Consider the following 17,642-nt stretch of genomic DNA (forward strand, 5'->3'; position numbering starts at 1 on the left):
AGGTAGGGAAGGAGTTAATTTAGACCAGGTTCCATGGCATAAGCATCTTTACAACATTCGGATTTTCAGTTCTTCACCATGTAGAAAATCAGGTGATGCTGCACAAAAGTGGCAATGGAAAGGCAATCCAAGAAGTATAAAGGGAGTGTGGGGAGGGCTGGACTGGTCCTAATATCATCAAGTCTATCTGTACATAAAAGGAATCCTTCCTGGGAATTTCATGTAAGTATAAAGGACACCAGTGCTAGGGTTTGGGGTCAGATAATCACATCAATTTGCAAAAGTCTCTTAATAATAAAGCAATATTTCCCAACCACATTTGCAACAAATGAAATTGTGAAGTAAATCCCTATTTACCCTTTATTTTAGTGTGGTGAAGACACCACTGTAGGCAATGAAATCATTCTTGAAAGTTTAACAATGCTTTTTAAAAAGTCAAATTTAAGAATCAATACTACTATAGAACATTAACAACAATATTTATGGATTAATAATACTACACTATGGGGAGAGTGTAAAACTGCTAACAACAAGAATGCAACACAGACTTGAAACTGGTGCTTTGAGGTTTGCCTTACCAAGCCACCACATTTTGTTTTTCATATAGAGAAAACAGTCCTTAAACATCTTGGCAGGTTAACTGATGTTTTTTAACAGCCTCAAACCATTTTAACATTCCAGTCTGAAGTCCAGCCTTCTGACAGCTTCTTCTATTTTGTTTGTTTGTTTGTTTGTTTGCTATTTGGACTTTCCTATCACTTCAAGTTCTAAGTTATACAAAATGAACTTTAGCCAGTAACACCTCAGTTGACAAAGTATCCCACAGATTGGAGGAGATAGCAAGACAAAGCTATGGCCAGGAAAGCCCATTAAATAACAATGCAGGTCTGTTCTACTATCTTTGGGGCATAAGATTGTCTGGCAATTAACTCGTTTCCACAACAACCAGTAGATTAGTAAATTGTCTGTGCTGATCATTATGTTCCTAAAATAATGTTTTGTTGTTTTAACTGATCAGTGGCTTTAAATAAACATGCTCCCCAACTGTTTAGGGACTTTTTGATTGGCCTACAGACACATTGGTCTCAGAAGATCCAAAACTGAACTAAACCTGGTTGGTCTTCCCAATTCCCATAATCTCTCAGAGCCTTCTAGATTTTAAATATTAGATTAATCCCTGACTCCTACCTCTTCTTCATTTCTTCAATGGTATGCATTATCACTAACCTCTGGCAACTCACTAATATATGACAAGTCAGCAAATTGCCAAGACGGGCCGGGCCGATTCCTTCAAAATGACCTTACCTATCTATTGTTCAGTTCAGGTCTTTCCTCATGGAAGCAATTATGTGACTGGTACTATGCTAGGTGCTTTATTCTTGAGATCAGATGAGATTGGGCACGTTCAGGGTGGTATGACCGTAGACTAGATGCCTTATTCTTAATACACTGATTATCCAAACAACAAAATGGCTACCTACTTCCAACTTGCATCCATTCTATACCCCAGTTTTCTGGGGTATCCAGAATACCTGGCTCAAATACATTCACCTTTATATCCCATTAGTCTGCAAGAATCAAGAAGATCTCCACTGACTCATTTATGTAGCCATCCACACAAGCAATATGACATTGGGCAAGTTACCTATCTTTCTTCAATTTCCTCATGTGTAAAATGGAGTTAATAAATTAGCTAACATGGTGAAACCCCATCTCTACTAAAAATACAAAAATTAGCCAGGTGTGGTGGCACACGCCTGTAGTCCCAGCTACTAGGGAGGCTGAGGTAGGAGAATCGCTTGAACCCGGAAGGCAGAGGTTGCAGTGAGCCGAGATCACGCCACTGCACTCCAGCCTGGCAACAGAGCGAGACGCTGTCTCAAAAAATAAAATAAAAGAGCTAATATGTGTTAAGTTAGAAAAGTTAGAAAACTAGTGCCCAGAATATGCACTATAAAGTATTTGTTAGAAAACAAATAAAAGTGACATCTATGGAGCTCTGTGCTGGTTTCATTGGCCATAGGAAGAATAGCTCAGCTCCTAGAACAGGCACTCCATAAAATGTAATGAATGAATTAATTAGTGGATAAATGAACAAACACTACATGCTCTACCCTTATGCTGTTAGTCAACACACTGTGGAGTGAGCAAACTGGTCTCAGTCTTCTGTCTGTGTCTTTAGGACATGCAGTGCTTGTACTAACTGGAATCAACGTCCTTCTTCCTCCCAGGCCTGCCTACCTAAATCCTGTATTATCCCTCAAGGCCTAGCTCCAATCCTTCCTTTTTCCACAAAACACCCAGCTACATCAGCCCACAATGAAATCTCTTCCCACTGAATAAATGTTGCTCTTAGATCCTACCCCACAGTTTCAGTACTTAAAGCTTTTTGTTTCCTGGGCTTGTAGTAATGCAGCTCTTCAACAAAACTGTCATCTCTTTTGAGAATCCAGGAACCAGGTCTTCTATGGTGGCTAACTCTTGTATTCTCTAGTTTAGGGTTAGGCACTTTACAAAGTGCTCAACAAATCTGTGTTGACTGATTGGTTGGTTAGTTGATCAGCTGATTGACTGATTGATTGATTGATTGATTGGAGGCCTAATTGAGAGCTCTTAGGACGTTAGCCTTTCAAAGTGCTGGCTGTTCAGACATTAGCAGAAATCATGGCTGGTCTTCCAACTTTTTGCAGTAGCAGACATTACACTAAAGGTGCCCTGCCATTTCACACAATTCCCAATGATTAGGTAACTTCATACACTTCAATTTTTAGGCTCAAAATTTTCTTAAGAGAATTCCTGTTTAATAAGGGACACCTGTGGAATGCACTTGCTTGCTTTCTTAAATCACATATACTGCTAATAATAATATGAAATAAATGATAAAACGAATCTCTCTCCCTACTGGACAACAGTGAAGGTTGTTATTACTCTCACTTTGCAAATAAGGCAATTGAGATACAGAGATGAAAATGACTTCCCAGGGTCACACAAATGAAGAGTGGCAGAGTTAGGACTAAACTTTAGGCTTTCTGAATACCGACCCAGTCCCCTTACCTTGATTTGAGATTTAAAACAAAACAAAGACCTTCCTTTGACCCTGACTTCTGAGGAGCAGATACTCATAATATTAGCAGTTTCTGCATCAAATTTCATTTCCCTCCCTCCGTCCGTCCCCCAACCCCTCATTCTTATCCAGTTCTCTTTTATTTCTTTGTCTTTCACCTGTGTAAACACACTATTTTAGAAAAAGCATGGGATTTGAAGTTGGGCAGAAGTAAATTTGAATGTCAGCTGTCCCACTTACTATATGACTTAGAGTCTTTCACTTAACTTCTCCTGAGTCTTGGTTCTTCGTCTGCACAATGGAGACATTAATATCTGGCCTCAAAGAGTTACTGTAAAAGTTAAATGAAAATACATGTAAAACACCTAGAAAATAGCAGTATTTGCTATACGGCGGTCCACTACCTCTCCGATCCCACCATGTCTAGGCTTTGGTTACTGAACTCAATGAGGCACAGCCACACAACTGAAGTATCCAGATCCTTGCCTGGTCTACTTTTGCTTGTTGTCTTGATCCTTCCTGATTGCCAATTTAAGTTAATAGAGAGCTCCAAACTCTGTCAAGTCCTCTAAAGAATGTGAGAGTCAAGCCTGATACTTACCCCTTGAAGCTTCAAGATGTCATCACTCACACTCTCAGTCAGAGTAAGATGCCATCCAAAGCTGCCTACCTGTAGAATTTTTCAGGGTGACTTTTACTTATATCAAACACAAACAAAAAGAAATGGAAAACAGCAAGGCAGCCCAACAAAGACAAGGCTTTAGCTTGTCATCCTCTCATAAGTAAAGATGGGGCTACAGCCATGAGACTCTAACTCCTTTCCAGAATAACTAGTCAAACCAGCTTTACTTCTAGCTCTACCTCATCTCACCTCCAACCCCCTCCCCGAAATGAAAAATCAGTTTCTTATGGACCGTGAAAGGCAGTATAGGAGAACCATTGAAAACTTCCCTGCCAGAGGCTCAGGAAGAAAGAGAGAAGACCATACAGCTAGGAAACTGTTGAGTGGCATTAGGGTGGGGGACAGAAGACACCACAAAGGGGCCGTTCGTAACTGGGCTTAACCCTTGATCCTGTCAAATTAGTCCCACCTCCTGCATTCCTCACAGATGTAACATTAAAAGACTTGAGTGAAAGTTAACAGACCATGTCCTCCCTGAGAACATACCAGGAAACAGCCACTTCTAGAAAGATAGGAAGTAGGAGTGTGGAGAAAAGCAATGCACTCCAAGAGCTGCCTGCTGTCAGTCAGCCTTCACACTTCCACAGCCTAGACCAAGTAAGGATCCTGGGGTCCTTAGCAACCCTTCAGTAAAGCAAGAACTTGTCCCATGGAGGGTATGAGAAGAAACAGGAGGGTGTGGAGAGCCAAAGTAACATGCCATGATTATTCAGCAAGTTGATAAACGAATATAAGGAATGTGACAGAGATTCTGTCCATCACTGACACAGGATAGAGAGAGATGCAGTGTGAGGAAATTTCCCTCTGATTCTGTTATGATTTGCTGAGTGTTTTCAAACCTATCAACCTCAACTCTGTGAGCTTCTCTCTCCCTCCTCCCTAACCCCCACCCCCTGCCACCACTGGAAGCATGGCTGAGCCAAGAGGGACAAAGCTGGTACAGCAGACTAGAAGGGCTCACTGTGACCAAAAAAGAAAAAAAAAGTTGGGTTTTGGATAGAGGGCAGGGCAGTCAATGAATGAACAAAGGGGCAATGGCACTTGAATGAGACAGTCCAAAATGTAGGCCTCAAGCAACTGGTGCTCTTGGGTGGGGGATGGGAACCAAAGACTTGACATGAAAGAAGGACAGCCTAGATGCATGGAAAATGTGTCTCTAGGCTGTTGCTACTAGGCAGTACTTGTGTTGTGATATGGTACAGTCATAGATTCACAGTGAAAGAGGAGGATGTGGATGTGAAGTCAAAGGGGAGAGGTTAGAGCTCACTTTGAGAGATCAAGTCATCTTGACTTTTGCAACTTCAGTGCCTGGCCAGGATTGCTATCTGACCAAGCAAACATGCCAGTGTGATGTGAGGAAGAATGGATCATCCGTTGCACACTAATACGTAAGAAAATTTTTCCACTTGGCCTATTTACACCGGATAGGGCAAAGAGGTATAAGGTGACAAACCTCTACCCCTTCCCAGTCCTTGGAACACAATCTTTAGACAGAAAAAATAGTAACTCGACTTATTCATTAATGATTTTATTGAATTATATGTGAAGGGAGTATTTCAGGGAGCACCGGGAGACAAAATTTTGGCTCCATAGAAGCTGAGTGAAAGTGATCTTGATACCAACATAACCAATATAAAAAGGTTACTTGCTGATTACAAGATAACTCTCAGGGAAACCTGGAATTCCGTTTCAGAGGGAAATGTAACCATGTACACACATCTGGTCCCAGCATCAAAGGTATGAACACCTTGGGCACTAATGGTAGTGGAATCCCAAACTCCCCCAGAACTGTGTAACAGAGCTATCTAGAGCACTTTTTGTTCCTAACTTATGAATGCATTGTTTCCCAAGAATACCTTCTATAAATAAGCAGCTTGGAGCTTTGAATTCTGTTTCCTGTAGATAGGACATTATAAATGATGGTTAGGTTGTGTAATTTAATCAATGATACACTATGGATTAAATAGGCTTCTCCAGAACTGTTCTGAACGTAACCATTATAAATAACATTGTGTCAGTGAAGACACGTTTCCTAGACCTCTACACTCTCTTCCTCAGACCCCTTACCCTTCAGTAATAATATAGATTAAGCCCCACTCCAATCCACTCCCTGATCAAGGCTTTAGTACTAAGGAAAGATATTATTCCAGCTCAGATGACAACTGGTAAATGTGGGGAGATGGGGAGAAAGAGGCTGTGGATGCAAGACCTCCAGCAGGAGTCACTCTTGTGTGTATTCCGGGTACAGACAGAAGAACCCAGAGCTGAAGGATGGCAGCAACAGCAGAGGCTTTTCCAATCAGTGTCAGTGGCAGTATGCAGGGAAATAGATATCTGACAGTGGATAAGGACAGAGGCTGCTGTCTCTATATTCCTACATAGGGGCTCTGTAAATTGAAGAGTGTATGGCACATATGGTTAGCATCTTCAATCTTGGAGACAACCATTCTTTCCAGAAGGGGAAAAAATTAAGTTCGGAGAGGTAAAAAGGAAATAAAAAAGATCTGGAATTCTGACCTTGACACTATTCATTAAATGCCATTTCCTTCTTCTATGATACAAATTCCTTCTCTGTAACTTCATAATCTCTTTGTTTAAACATATATGTTCCTTGAAGTCAGGGCTTATATCTTCTCTCTCATCTCCCCTACAATGCGTTTACCAAGGCTGGCCAGGGCTAGGGGCAGAGGCAATTCTAAATAAATAGTAGGAGATGAAATGTGTCCCTCCCAAATCTATTATGTGGCTGTCCCAGATGCCTTCATAGAGACCTTAGGCAGGTATGGCTTAATAGCAGCACAGCTACTTCCATTAAAAGATTTTGACACAGGGCCTTGGTATGACATGGCCACCAGAAAGAGCCAAAGTGATCTTCAGCTGTATTTTTTTAAAGAATGTTCATACTCAACTGTGGTCAGATTCTCCTCAGTTACAGTATTCAGCTGTGGGATCCATAACTTAAGAGGAACATGGACAAGCTGAAGTGCATCATGAGTGGGAGGAGGAAACAGGAGGAGAGGCTGGAATCTACATCCCATAAGGAACAGCTGAAAGAGCTGGGACTCTGCTAGAAAAGTGAAACAAGATGATACAATATTTTCCTTCAGATATCCCAAGGGCTGTCCCAAGACGGAGGAAGCACCCTTGTTCTGTGTGATGCTATCCAGAGGATACAGCTAAGACCCATAGATGATAGCTAAAAGGAAAACGATTGCAGCTTAACAAAGGAAAAGCTGTCCACAGTCAAAACTTTCCAACAACAGAATGGATAGGCTTAGAAGGGAATGAGCTTCCCTGTGACTACTGTAGAACAAGCTCAGGGACACCGCACAGGAGGCTCATGAAATGGTTAAGATTAGACTAGGTGACTTCTAAAAGGCTGTCTTCACTCTGAGATTCTTTGATTCTAGGTCTCCACCAAGAACAGAATTACTCTGGGAGCCCTGAGTTAAGTCTGCCCCTTGGTGCTTGAGGGGTAGAGGGGCAGGCAGTGAGAGCAGCCCTTCCCATAATCCCTGCTGTTCTTCATTAACTTTTCTCAGATGGGTCAGCATCTTTTTTCCCCTAGTTCTAAAGAAGCCTAACTATAAAAGTCATGACGTTCCCTCCAGATAATCATCCATAACCTCCAATCTCAAGTCTGAGTCTCTCTTTTTCCTTTAAAGAAATTCCTGGGGAGGGGGTTGGGGAGGGCAAGGGGGGAAATCATTTTAATTTTTTTAAGGGACAATGGAGTTGACTTATTTTCTCTGTGTGAGGTTTTGGAGAGGGAAAATCCTCTAATAGGCTTGACCTTTTTTAACTTCAGCAAGCATACATGTGGCTCTCAATGGGGTACCAGGTGTATTATGAAAACCCAGCAGGGCCAAAAGTAGTATCGACTCAAAGCTCAGCCAAGAGTTACCAGCCATACCACCCACCCTTCTTGCTCCACCTCCCTCCAACCTTCTTTGTATCTCTCTGATGGATTTCTAACCCATGCCTCAAAATGCCCTCTACTTTCTGGGATAGGGCAGCAGCTGGGAAACTGAGGTAGTGGACATCTTTGGTGATTCTAGAGGCAGAAATGAGGAGGGGATTCATGTAGGTAACCAGGCTGGACTAAGCTCCAAAGACGCACACCCCACAAAGGTCCCTTTGTGAGTGCCAGGCACTGGTCTGTAACACAGCTCAAAAGATTTCACAGGAACTCTCATTGTTCATATAATACCACCTCTGCACCAAACACGAATTCAAAATCACAGCCAAATTTACTTCCAGCCACAAGACAACCTCAATCTGAGTTTATCCAGATCCTCTTGAAGTCTCAACTGCCTCTCTGTGTGCTTCTAGAAATAAGGTCAGACTAGGAATGGGAAACAAACTAAAACAACTTAATAAGCATGCCCTGCCACTGTCCTAGGCTAAGGACGGCAAACACCATTAGAGTTTGCCTAATTCATTGTCACATCATCTGTGATAATAGAGATGGGGCAGTTATGCCTAGGCCCCACTCTGCAAATAGAGACTTGGGTCTGGAGAGTGTAAAATTATATAGCAATATCAGAGCACATCAAGTGGATGGGAGTAAAGCTTCTTTCTCCTCCAGGCTACTCCCCTACCCCACTCTGTTTTGTCCCAGGGCAGTAACTAGCCTCACTTGCTTCACTATGCCAGATAGAAACACCTACCATAAATGAGCCAAGAAAAGGGAAAATATGTAGCATGAGCCTACATATTACCAGACACATCTGATTAGAAGAGAATCCCCATTCCATCCAGACAGTACTCCTGAGTCAATGAGGTAGTGTAACATGTTAACCAAAGGAATCAATAATGCCAATGTCATGGGCCCTATTCCTTTATGGGTCATGTATCTTTTACTTGTTACCATGATCTCACCACTAGAAACACCACAATATAGGGAAACATCATAAACTATCCCTTATTATTTAGGATAATCAATCGTATTTTATTTTTTGGAGGTGGGGTTGCCCAATCATGGTACACTGCAGCCTGGAATTCCTGGGCTCTAGGGATTCCTCCTACCTAAGCCTCCTGAGTAGCTGGGACTACAGGTGCAAGACACCACATCCAGCAATAGTATTAAAAAAAACTTCTCTTTCTTTGCCACTTGACCATCGGGGGGGACTATACAAGTGTCCATAAATCAGGCAGTTGAATTCCCCATATTCAGGGAAATCATAGGAACCAGCAGGAATTGATGATTTCCCCAACTTAATCATTTCCTGGTCCAAAGGGTCTCCCATAACAACTATGAACTAGACTTTCACACTGCCTACCCTCTTCCCCCACTAATCACTACTTTTTCAAATTCCCCCACTCCCCAGATATCTCCACTTGTGCCACAAGATATCTCTGAGCATGTATGCCGCACCATCCCTGATGCAAACCGCTTCTGGTTTTTTTTTCCACAAAGGAGGTTCTCTGCCATTTTCCACCGTGCTTCCTGCACCTTACCTCTGTCTCTCCCTGACCTGAGATCATCACAAGTGATTTGGAGTCATCAAAATAGTCCTTCCCTACTCTGAGCCCAGACTCCATCAGAGTGTACCTACAACCCAGTCCTCACCAAGTGTGGAATTACAGGCTGGCATGGAAAGGGACACTGCATTAGGAGGCTAATAAGACTAGATACATCCCTGAAAGTTATTGCCCTGTGCTCCTTCACAAACCATAGTACTAACAGAAGAATCGGAAACTCTCTTAGTAGGACTGCCATTGACTCTCCGTATGATAGACATAGGTAAGCCACTGAATACATCAGTCTCAGTTTTTCCATCAGTTTCTCCACAATCTTTCCTGACTGCCTCACAGTGTAGCTGCAAGAGAGTAATGAAATAAAGGATGAGGAAGCACATTGTAAATAGTAACACTGTATGCGAATGAATTTCCTCACTCTGCAGCAACACTTCTGAGAAGAGAGCCAGAGCTAGCATAAAAGATTAGCTATTTGGCCAGGCGCGGTGGCTCACGCCTGTAATCTCAGCACTTTGGGAGGCGGAGGCGGGCAGATTGTTTGAAGGAGTTCGAGGCCAGTCTGGGCAACATGGTGAAATACAAAAATACAAAAATACAAAAAATCAGCCAAGCGTGGTGGCGTATGCCTGTAGTCCCAGCTACTTGGGAGGCTGAGGTGGGAGGGTTGTTTGAGCCTGGGAGGCGCAGGATGCAGTGAGCTGAGCTGGCACCACTGTACTCCAGCCTGAGCGACAGAGTGAGACCCTGCCTCAAAAACAAACAAACAAAAACATGGCTACTAGACTGTCATAGTATCATTTAAAGACCACCCACTTGAATGTCATTTTAGACATGGGGATGCCTAGACCCAGGTAGGGCAAGTGATATACCTAGGATTCCAGAACTAGAGAGTGGCAGAAAAAGGATTAGAACCCAAGTTTTTAATCTGCCAACCCAATTATCCTTCTATTCCCTTCTACCCATCCCAACCAGTGTGTACAGACTAGAAGGCTGTTTTCAAGGGAGAAAGCTGTATTGTTCTGAATCATAAAAGGAAATAAAATTAAGGTTGAAAAATGAAGAGGGAATTAATGAAATATGCCAAAACAGTGTCTTGTGAAGAAAAACACAATACAGGTAATCATTGTGCTTAAAAAAATACTATGGTCCCTTTATATACCGTTGAAGCCAACCCAGTTATAACTGACTTTTACTGTTAATAACTAGGCTATTTGGGAGGAATGGGAGAAATAATTTTACCCCTTGCATATCTAAATGCATGTCATAATGAGCCTTCATATAATAGGGGTCAACTGTACATTCAGTGGAAAGGGAATCATTAAAAGGCACCCTGCCTCTCAACACACGAAGCACTTCCTCTATGGCTTGGCAAGGGAAACCCTCATCTACCCTCAAATAATCCCCCAGCCAGACCACAAATTGCTGGCTGCCCCATACTTAGTAACATCCCCTGCCATGCTCTCACTGGCTCACAAAATAATCCGGGACCACAGCAGCAAGCACTCTCTGGGGTGCTTCTCAAGATGGGTCAGCTCTGGCCAGAGCTGAAAAATGACCTCTCCAAGGCAGGTTGTCCAGGCAGACTGTGGAAATTCTGTGGGTGGGGTGAGGAGAAAAAGAAAGGGAGGAACTGCCAGACCATGGAGGGCTGCATATCCCATTGTGACCTTGGTGGAAAGAGTGGGGAGAGGAGGAGCTTGATTAGAAGCAATTCCTGAAGGCCAGGATTCCCCTCACCAAAGGAGTTGAGTGTTTTTGTTAAAAAAAAAAAAAAAAATGCATATAACTTTCTCCAGAGAACACTGGAGGGCGACTGCCTCAGGAGGGGTTGTGACGGTGGTTGACAAACGCATCTCAGGCTGGTTAAAGTACATGACAAGTATGGGGGAAAGGGTGCTGGATGAAGATCTGGGCTAGTTTGGGGAGGCTAATGATCAGAGGGGTCCCTGCCAGCCCCCCAAAATATTGCCTCAGCATACCTCAGACTCCTCAATCTGATTGGTACACTCACGGCAACACTCCACGGTTGCTAAGAGTGTGGGCCCCAAGGCCTGAAGGATCCCATACGCTGGAAGTCAACCACAGGCTCCAATGCAAGGCAAATGCTGCACAGGTTATTGTGGGTGTGTGTTGCGGGAGACCTTTGCTGAACCCTCTGCTGAGATGTGACCAATGTTGAACCCCACCCCCCCGCAAAAAAAAAAGTGATATTTGCTCCCTGCTGAAAAGACACATCTTTCTGTCTCCAGCCTGAACCCACATCTACAACTTCAACTGCCATTTAAGCGGGTCGGAAGAGGGAGGGCTTTTCGGATTTGAGGATTTAAGAGAAACAACAACAAAAAAGTGGAATAAAGTTCGTGAAGTCCGTTCACTTGGCAATCTGGCACCTCAAGGTGAGTCGTCCCACAAGTCACTCTTCCTGGTAACAGCTCCAGCTGCCCCTACCCCTCGCCCTCACCCCTACGAGGGAGGCTCGCTTTGGGGGTTCTGGAGCACTCAGGAGAGCTCCTTTCTCCTGTCCTCAGCTGCAACTTGGCTTCCTGCAGATCACAGACTCCTAAAACAAACAAACCCTGGCGGCGGCGGCGGCGGCGGCGGCAGCGGCAGCGGCAGCAGCAGCAGCAGCAGCAACAGCAGCAGCTCCAGCACAGCTGCGCTCCATGGCGCAAAAGTTTCCTCCACACTTCTCAACGTGCAGGAAATCTCGCCGGCGCTGGGGCAGGACTCTGGAGGGAGGGAGAGGCCGAGCCGAACCGGCGGCAACAACGCCCCAAAAGCTGAATGGATGTGTGCGCGTCCGGTCGTGGGAAGTGAGGCTGGCAAAAGCCACCAATGCCTCATCTCCGTTCCCACACCAGCCTCTAGCCCTGCAACCTGCCTGGGAGGGACGGCCCGCCGGTCAATAGAGGGGACAACGCTGCCAAGAGAGCTGCGAAGCCGCGATGACTGTCCCTTCAGTCCTTCACTGTCCCGTAGGGACGCAGGGGCCTCCAAGGAGAAATCCCCAACGGCCTCCACTTCCTCCAGCCCAAGCTGAGGGAAGTAGCCGCCCTGACGTGGGGGAGCAAGGGCTGCCCCAGCGCCCTCGCGAGTGTGTCTGCGCGCAAGGTTCTAGCCGGGGGCCAGTTGTGCTCCCAGCTCCTGTTCCAGCCACCCTTAGGGGATGTCTGCACCTGGACTGGTGGCAAGACCCCTCCGTGCCGCTCAGAGGGTCTTTCGCTCCCAGCCCTAAGTTTCAAAGTTGGCCTGAGGGCCCCGTCCAGCGGCAGCCTTCGCACCCGCTTGTCCATTCAAAGTTAGGCGCCGTTAGGACATGAGCCGCCAGTTCTTACCTTAGACACTGTGAGCGGCTCGCAGTGTTCCAGACCCCCCTTAAGGGTGAAGCCCCAGGGTGCCCCCCCTTGCAGCTGCACAGGGACGTACTGGAAGGACCCAGGCCGGTTCTCCATCCTCGGCTGGGCTCAGGCGCCGCCGGGCTCCTTTTCCGAGGGGGCTACGTTGCCTCCGCCCCCAGCAGCTCCGCCACCATCGCCCTCCAGCTCTACGCCACCCCGCACCGCCCTGCTCCGCCTACTCTCCCGGCTGGAGACGCTCAGGCAGCGAGCGAGCGCAAGGAGGAAATGACACGGAGCTGGAGAAAGGGGGAGAGAGGGGGGAAAAGGAGAAGGGAAAAAAAGAAAAGAAAAGAAAGAAGGAGAGGCGGAGGGATAGCGCGTAATGGACAAGAAAGCGGAGCAATGGGGAGGGGCAGTCACTGGGACCTCGCCTATAGGATCGCTGGGGAGTGAGAGCGAGGCGAGGCCCCACATCAATTGTTACATTGTTTCATTCAAGCAGGGCCCCTCTTTGGTCCTCCTCTTTACTGCCGGGTTCCCCGCCCCTCCAGCCAGCCCAGGCGAGGGGAGGTGAAAGTCGTTAGTGTGGACGGCCCGCGTGGCTGAGTGGGCTGAAACGCTGGTTTCCTGATTAGCGCGTTCATGTTTCTCTGGCTGCCTTTTTCTTCTGAAGGTCCCCAGAACGAAGACCTGGGAGGGTTAAAAGGCTGCTAATTTGTGGACCTTACCTAGAGGGGTGGGAAGCAAAGCCAGCAGGCCAGCGGATACAGTGAGGCTGTGTGTGTAGGCTGCTCTGTGTGTACGTGCTAGGTGTGTGGGGTCATTATGAAACATTGCCCCAGAGCATAGTTTAAATAAAGAAGCACTTTGAGGATGCCCCCTGCTTGGGCTCCCCCGCACCCTGGCTCAGTGTTGGTGTCTATGGCTAGCACTGTGCTTGTGTATGTTCCAGTCATCTGGAGTTCCTGGCACGGCCTTGCACTTGCCCTACTGAGATGAGCAAGCCAGCAATCAGCAAACTTTATGACTAGCAGTATTGTCTCTAAACAAACCTACAGGAAAGAGCATCCATTGATAAGCTGGCCAATTAATAATGTTTTGCCTTTGGGAAGAATCAGCTTTTAGACTGGGTCCAGAACATCTCTGCACATCTGTTCAAGCTTGACCTTGTAGTTTCTGAGCTGGCTTTTATAACAGACCAAACAGCCACAATAATAGTCCTGAAAAGCGAATTTGTTACTGAATCTTGTGCTGATTTCTCTGCCTTCACTTAGACAGGTTATCTTCTCTCTTTGAGGTGTTTTCTCTGGAGCCACATGCGGGCAGTGAATTTTTAAAGGGCTTCGCACTAGCGGAGAAAGTGTTGACAACTCAGTTGTGACTCAACAGGATGTTCCCACTCTGTCTCGCCTGTTCAGTCTCTTCCCCTGTTCTTGTGCAGCTTCTTCTTCATGGCCAACAAACACACTGCGGCCCCTTCCTTCACAGCCAGCTTTCTGCGGTCAAGGTTTCCACTCTCTACTTCTACTTCCTCACCTGTCACTGCCTCTTCAACACACAGCAGCCTGCGGTGTGCTGCAGCAGGCCACTGAAATGTCTCTCAAAGTCACCCCCCTCCATCAATCCTTTTTTCTCAGCACCCCCCTGGACTGCCTGCATATATGATGCTGCCCTGACTTTTCTTTAATAAAATGGCAATTTAGGTGTTTATAGCCTGCCTTTTTAAAGTCCTTAGAGATGATGCACATGGGAAACCATCCTCTATCTTTTAGACTTTTAGGCCTACAAAGACCGTCTTGACCATGTTTATTGTTTTATATTTTCCTTACTTGAAAGCAGAAAATTTGATAAAATGGCAACTCAACTTGTTGATTCTTACTTGTGTTAACCTATGTTATAACATTCATTTGCCCTGCCCCACCTTGAAACTCCGCATTTTTTTTCTTTTTCGGATAATATTTCTATGATTGTAACTTGGTAGAATCCAGAGTGTTTCAGTCCCAGCATATCTGTAAAGTTCAGTTCACAGGATATATAGTCATCACTCAAGGACTATTAGAATTATGTGTCTAGACTAGAGGAAAGACGTTTGGAAGCAGTAGACACACATCTGAGCCCTGGCCTTGTCACTAACTAGATGGGTGACCTTGGGCAAATCACTGAGCTAACTCTTTTCAGTCTCCTGTTCTTCCTCTGTAAACTTTAGCTAATAAGCCCTGACTTTCCTACCTCCCAGGACTCTTGAGAGACTAAGATGAAATAATACATATGAAAACACTTTGGTAAGGAAAAAGTAAAAATCCTCTCACAGCCTTATTATGAAAGCAAGCACTGAGCTAGTCTTTAACTAACCTATTTTCATTCCAAGCCTTACTCTACAATGATGTCTTATTGCACTCTTCAGTTTATCCTTTTCATCATTACAGCAGAACATAAATTACCTAGCCCCTTGTACAAACAGTGCATAAGTAGTAGATATTCTGAACATAAGGTGACTGGATTATCTTGCTTCTTTATTGATAAAAATCAGTGCTGCTAGCAGGCATCTCATTCTTCTTTGGAAGTATACAGTTAGTGGGAGCATGATTGCATAGTGGAAAGGGTACAGGGTAGAACTTGAGATGCCTAGATTCTAAGCCAGTTCTGCCATTAATTAACTGTGAGATATTAAGCATGTCACCCCCACTCTCTGTAAACTGAAGGGGTTGAGCGACTTGATTTCTTAAGTTCCTCTACAGTTTACAAATTCTGTGACTAATTCCTGGCAAGTGCCTAAACGTAGTATATGTGCAAACAAAGTCTTGATAGAGTTGAACCAAGTAAAAAGAAAGCAATGGAGAACATTCAAGGGGTATATTACTCTCTGTGTGTGTGTGTGTGTGTGTGTGTGAGTGTGTGTGTGTGTGTGAGTGTGCATGCACACGCTGGAGCTATCAGACAGATGATAAATTCATTCTAAAGTATGTTAAATTGCCTGTGGGGAAAAGGTGGAAAGTCCACTAGGCAGGTAGAAATAGGAAACTGCATATCAAGGAAGGGGTGGTGATTGATAATACACGTTTGGATGATAACTGAAGCCATTATTTGCAGTATATAATCTCACCCAGAGAAATTAGAATCTCACCCAGAAAGTAGAATCCTGGACTACGCTAATATTTAAAATATTATGCTAATATTCAAAAGTCAGGAAGGATAACAAAAGACCCACAAGGGAGTAGACACAGGAGGTGGGCAAAAGGCCAATCAGGGAGAGATAAATTAAAACCAGGCTAGGTACTTCCACCTCATTAAAAATTCCTCTCAGGAGTCTTGTATTCATTCAAAATCTATTGAGAAGTTTACATTTTTGGAAGAAGGAAGACTGAAATAGCAGTCCTTCTCTGAACTTTTTTTAAAAAACTTCCTTAGCTGAACCTTTTTTTAAACTCAAATTTGAATACAATTTTCCTCATCGCAGTGCCTCTAGCTTTTTTGTTTTTGTTATCATTTTTTAAAATTTTTATTTTTCCCTCCCCTGTGGGATCTAATCTAGCTCCTTTTTGAATGAGGAACCTTTTGAGATTCTAGAGAAACCTAAGCACTCTCTCCCCCTGAAAGCTACACATGTTCACACAATGCTGTATATAGTTTGGGCTGAGATTATAGACCCTAGCTTCAGAATCCTTGCTCTAGGCTGGGTGTGGTGACTCATGCCTGTAATCCCAGCACTTTGGGAGGCCTAGGCGGGTGGATTAGGTCAGGAGTTCGAAACCAGCCTGGCCAACATGGCGAAAATCCTTCTCCACTAAAAAAAAATACAAAAATTCGCCGGGCGTGGTGGCACGCGCCTGTACTTCCAGCTACCTGGGGAGGCTGAGGCAGGAGAATCACTTGAACCCGGGAGGTGGAGGTTACAGTGAGCTGAGATTGCGCCACTGCACTCCAGCCTGGGCAACAGAGTGATACTCTATCTCAAAAACAAAAACAAAAATACCCTTGCTCTAGAAAAAGACAAGATTTGTTCTTTTTGTGTGTGTGGTAAAAGCGAAAAAACAAACAAACAAAAACACAAACAAAACAAAAAACACCCATATCATGAATTCTACCCTCGTACCAAATTTTTAATTGTACAGAACAGTATTTAAAATTTTATGTACATTGTTGTACACCAGATGTCTAGAACTTCTTCATATTGCATGATTGAATCTATCTAAATTGAACAAAAACTCTTGCCTCACACCCGGCCTGTTGGTGACCACCATTCTACTTTCTGCTTCTATGAGTCTGACTACTTTAGATACCTCATATAAGTGAAATCATGTAGTATTTGTCTTTCTGTGACTGCCTTATTTCACTTAGCATAATGTCCTCCAGGTTTATGCATGTTATCTCATATGACAGGATTTCCTTCTTTTTTTAAAGGCTGAATAATATTCAATTTCATTTAAAAAATACACATTTTTTCTTTATTCATTCATCTGTCAATGAGCATTTCTTCCAGCTTTATTGAGGTATATTTGAAAAATAAAATTGTATATTTTTAAGATGTACAATATAATGATTTATATTTGCATACATTGTAAAATGATTACCACAATCAGCTAATTAACACATCTATCACCTCACAGCTGCCATTTTTTGCATGCGTGTGGTGAGAAGACATAAGATCTACTGTCTTAGCAGATTTCAAATATAAAACACGGCATTATTAACTATAGTCACCACGCTGCACATTAGATCCCCAGAACTTATTGATTTTATAAGTGAAGGTTTGTACCATTTGACCAACATCTTTCCATTTCCCACCCCCCAGCCATATAAGTGAGATCATGCAGTAATGCAGTATTTGTCTTTCTGTTTTTGGCTCATCTCATTTAGCCTAATGTCCTCCCAGTTCATCCATTTTGTCAAAAATGTCAGGATTTCCTTCTTCTTTAAATGAAGGGGTACACACATGTATATATACAGTTATGCATCACTTAATGACGGGGATACGTGCTGAAAAATGCATCGTTAGGCAATTTCATCATCGTGTGAACATCACAGAGTGTACTTACACAAACCTATATGGCATAGTCTACTACACACCTAGGCTATA

The 17,642-nt window shown here is 44.1% G+C and overlaps 1 protein-coding gene across 1 annotated transcript in view; it reads right to left on the reverse strand.

Annotated features, from left to right (window-relative positions):
• Nucleotides 1-12,710, reverse strand: part of SHROOM4 (shroom family member 4) — a 219,176-nt gene extending 206,466 nt beyond the window's left edge. The window contains exon 1 of the mRNA XM_032756961.2: nt 12,563-12,710. Coding sequence (XP_032612852.1) covers nt 12,563-12,679 — 117 coding nt within the window. The 5' untranslated portion in view covers nt 12,680-12,710. The remainder of the gene's footprint in view (nt 1-12,562) is intronic.
• Nucleotides 12,711-17,642: the final 4,932 nt, after the last annotated feature.

Source organism: Hylobates moloch, unplaced genomic scaffold (assembly GCF_009828535.3).
Source record: "Hylobates moloch isolate HMO894 unplaced genomic scaffold, HMol_V3 SCAFFOLD_7, whole genome shotgun sequence".
Lineage (NCBI taxonomy): Eukaryota > Metazoa > Chordata > Mammalia > Primates > Hylobatidae > Hylobates > Hylobates moloch.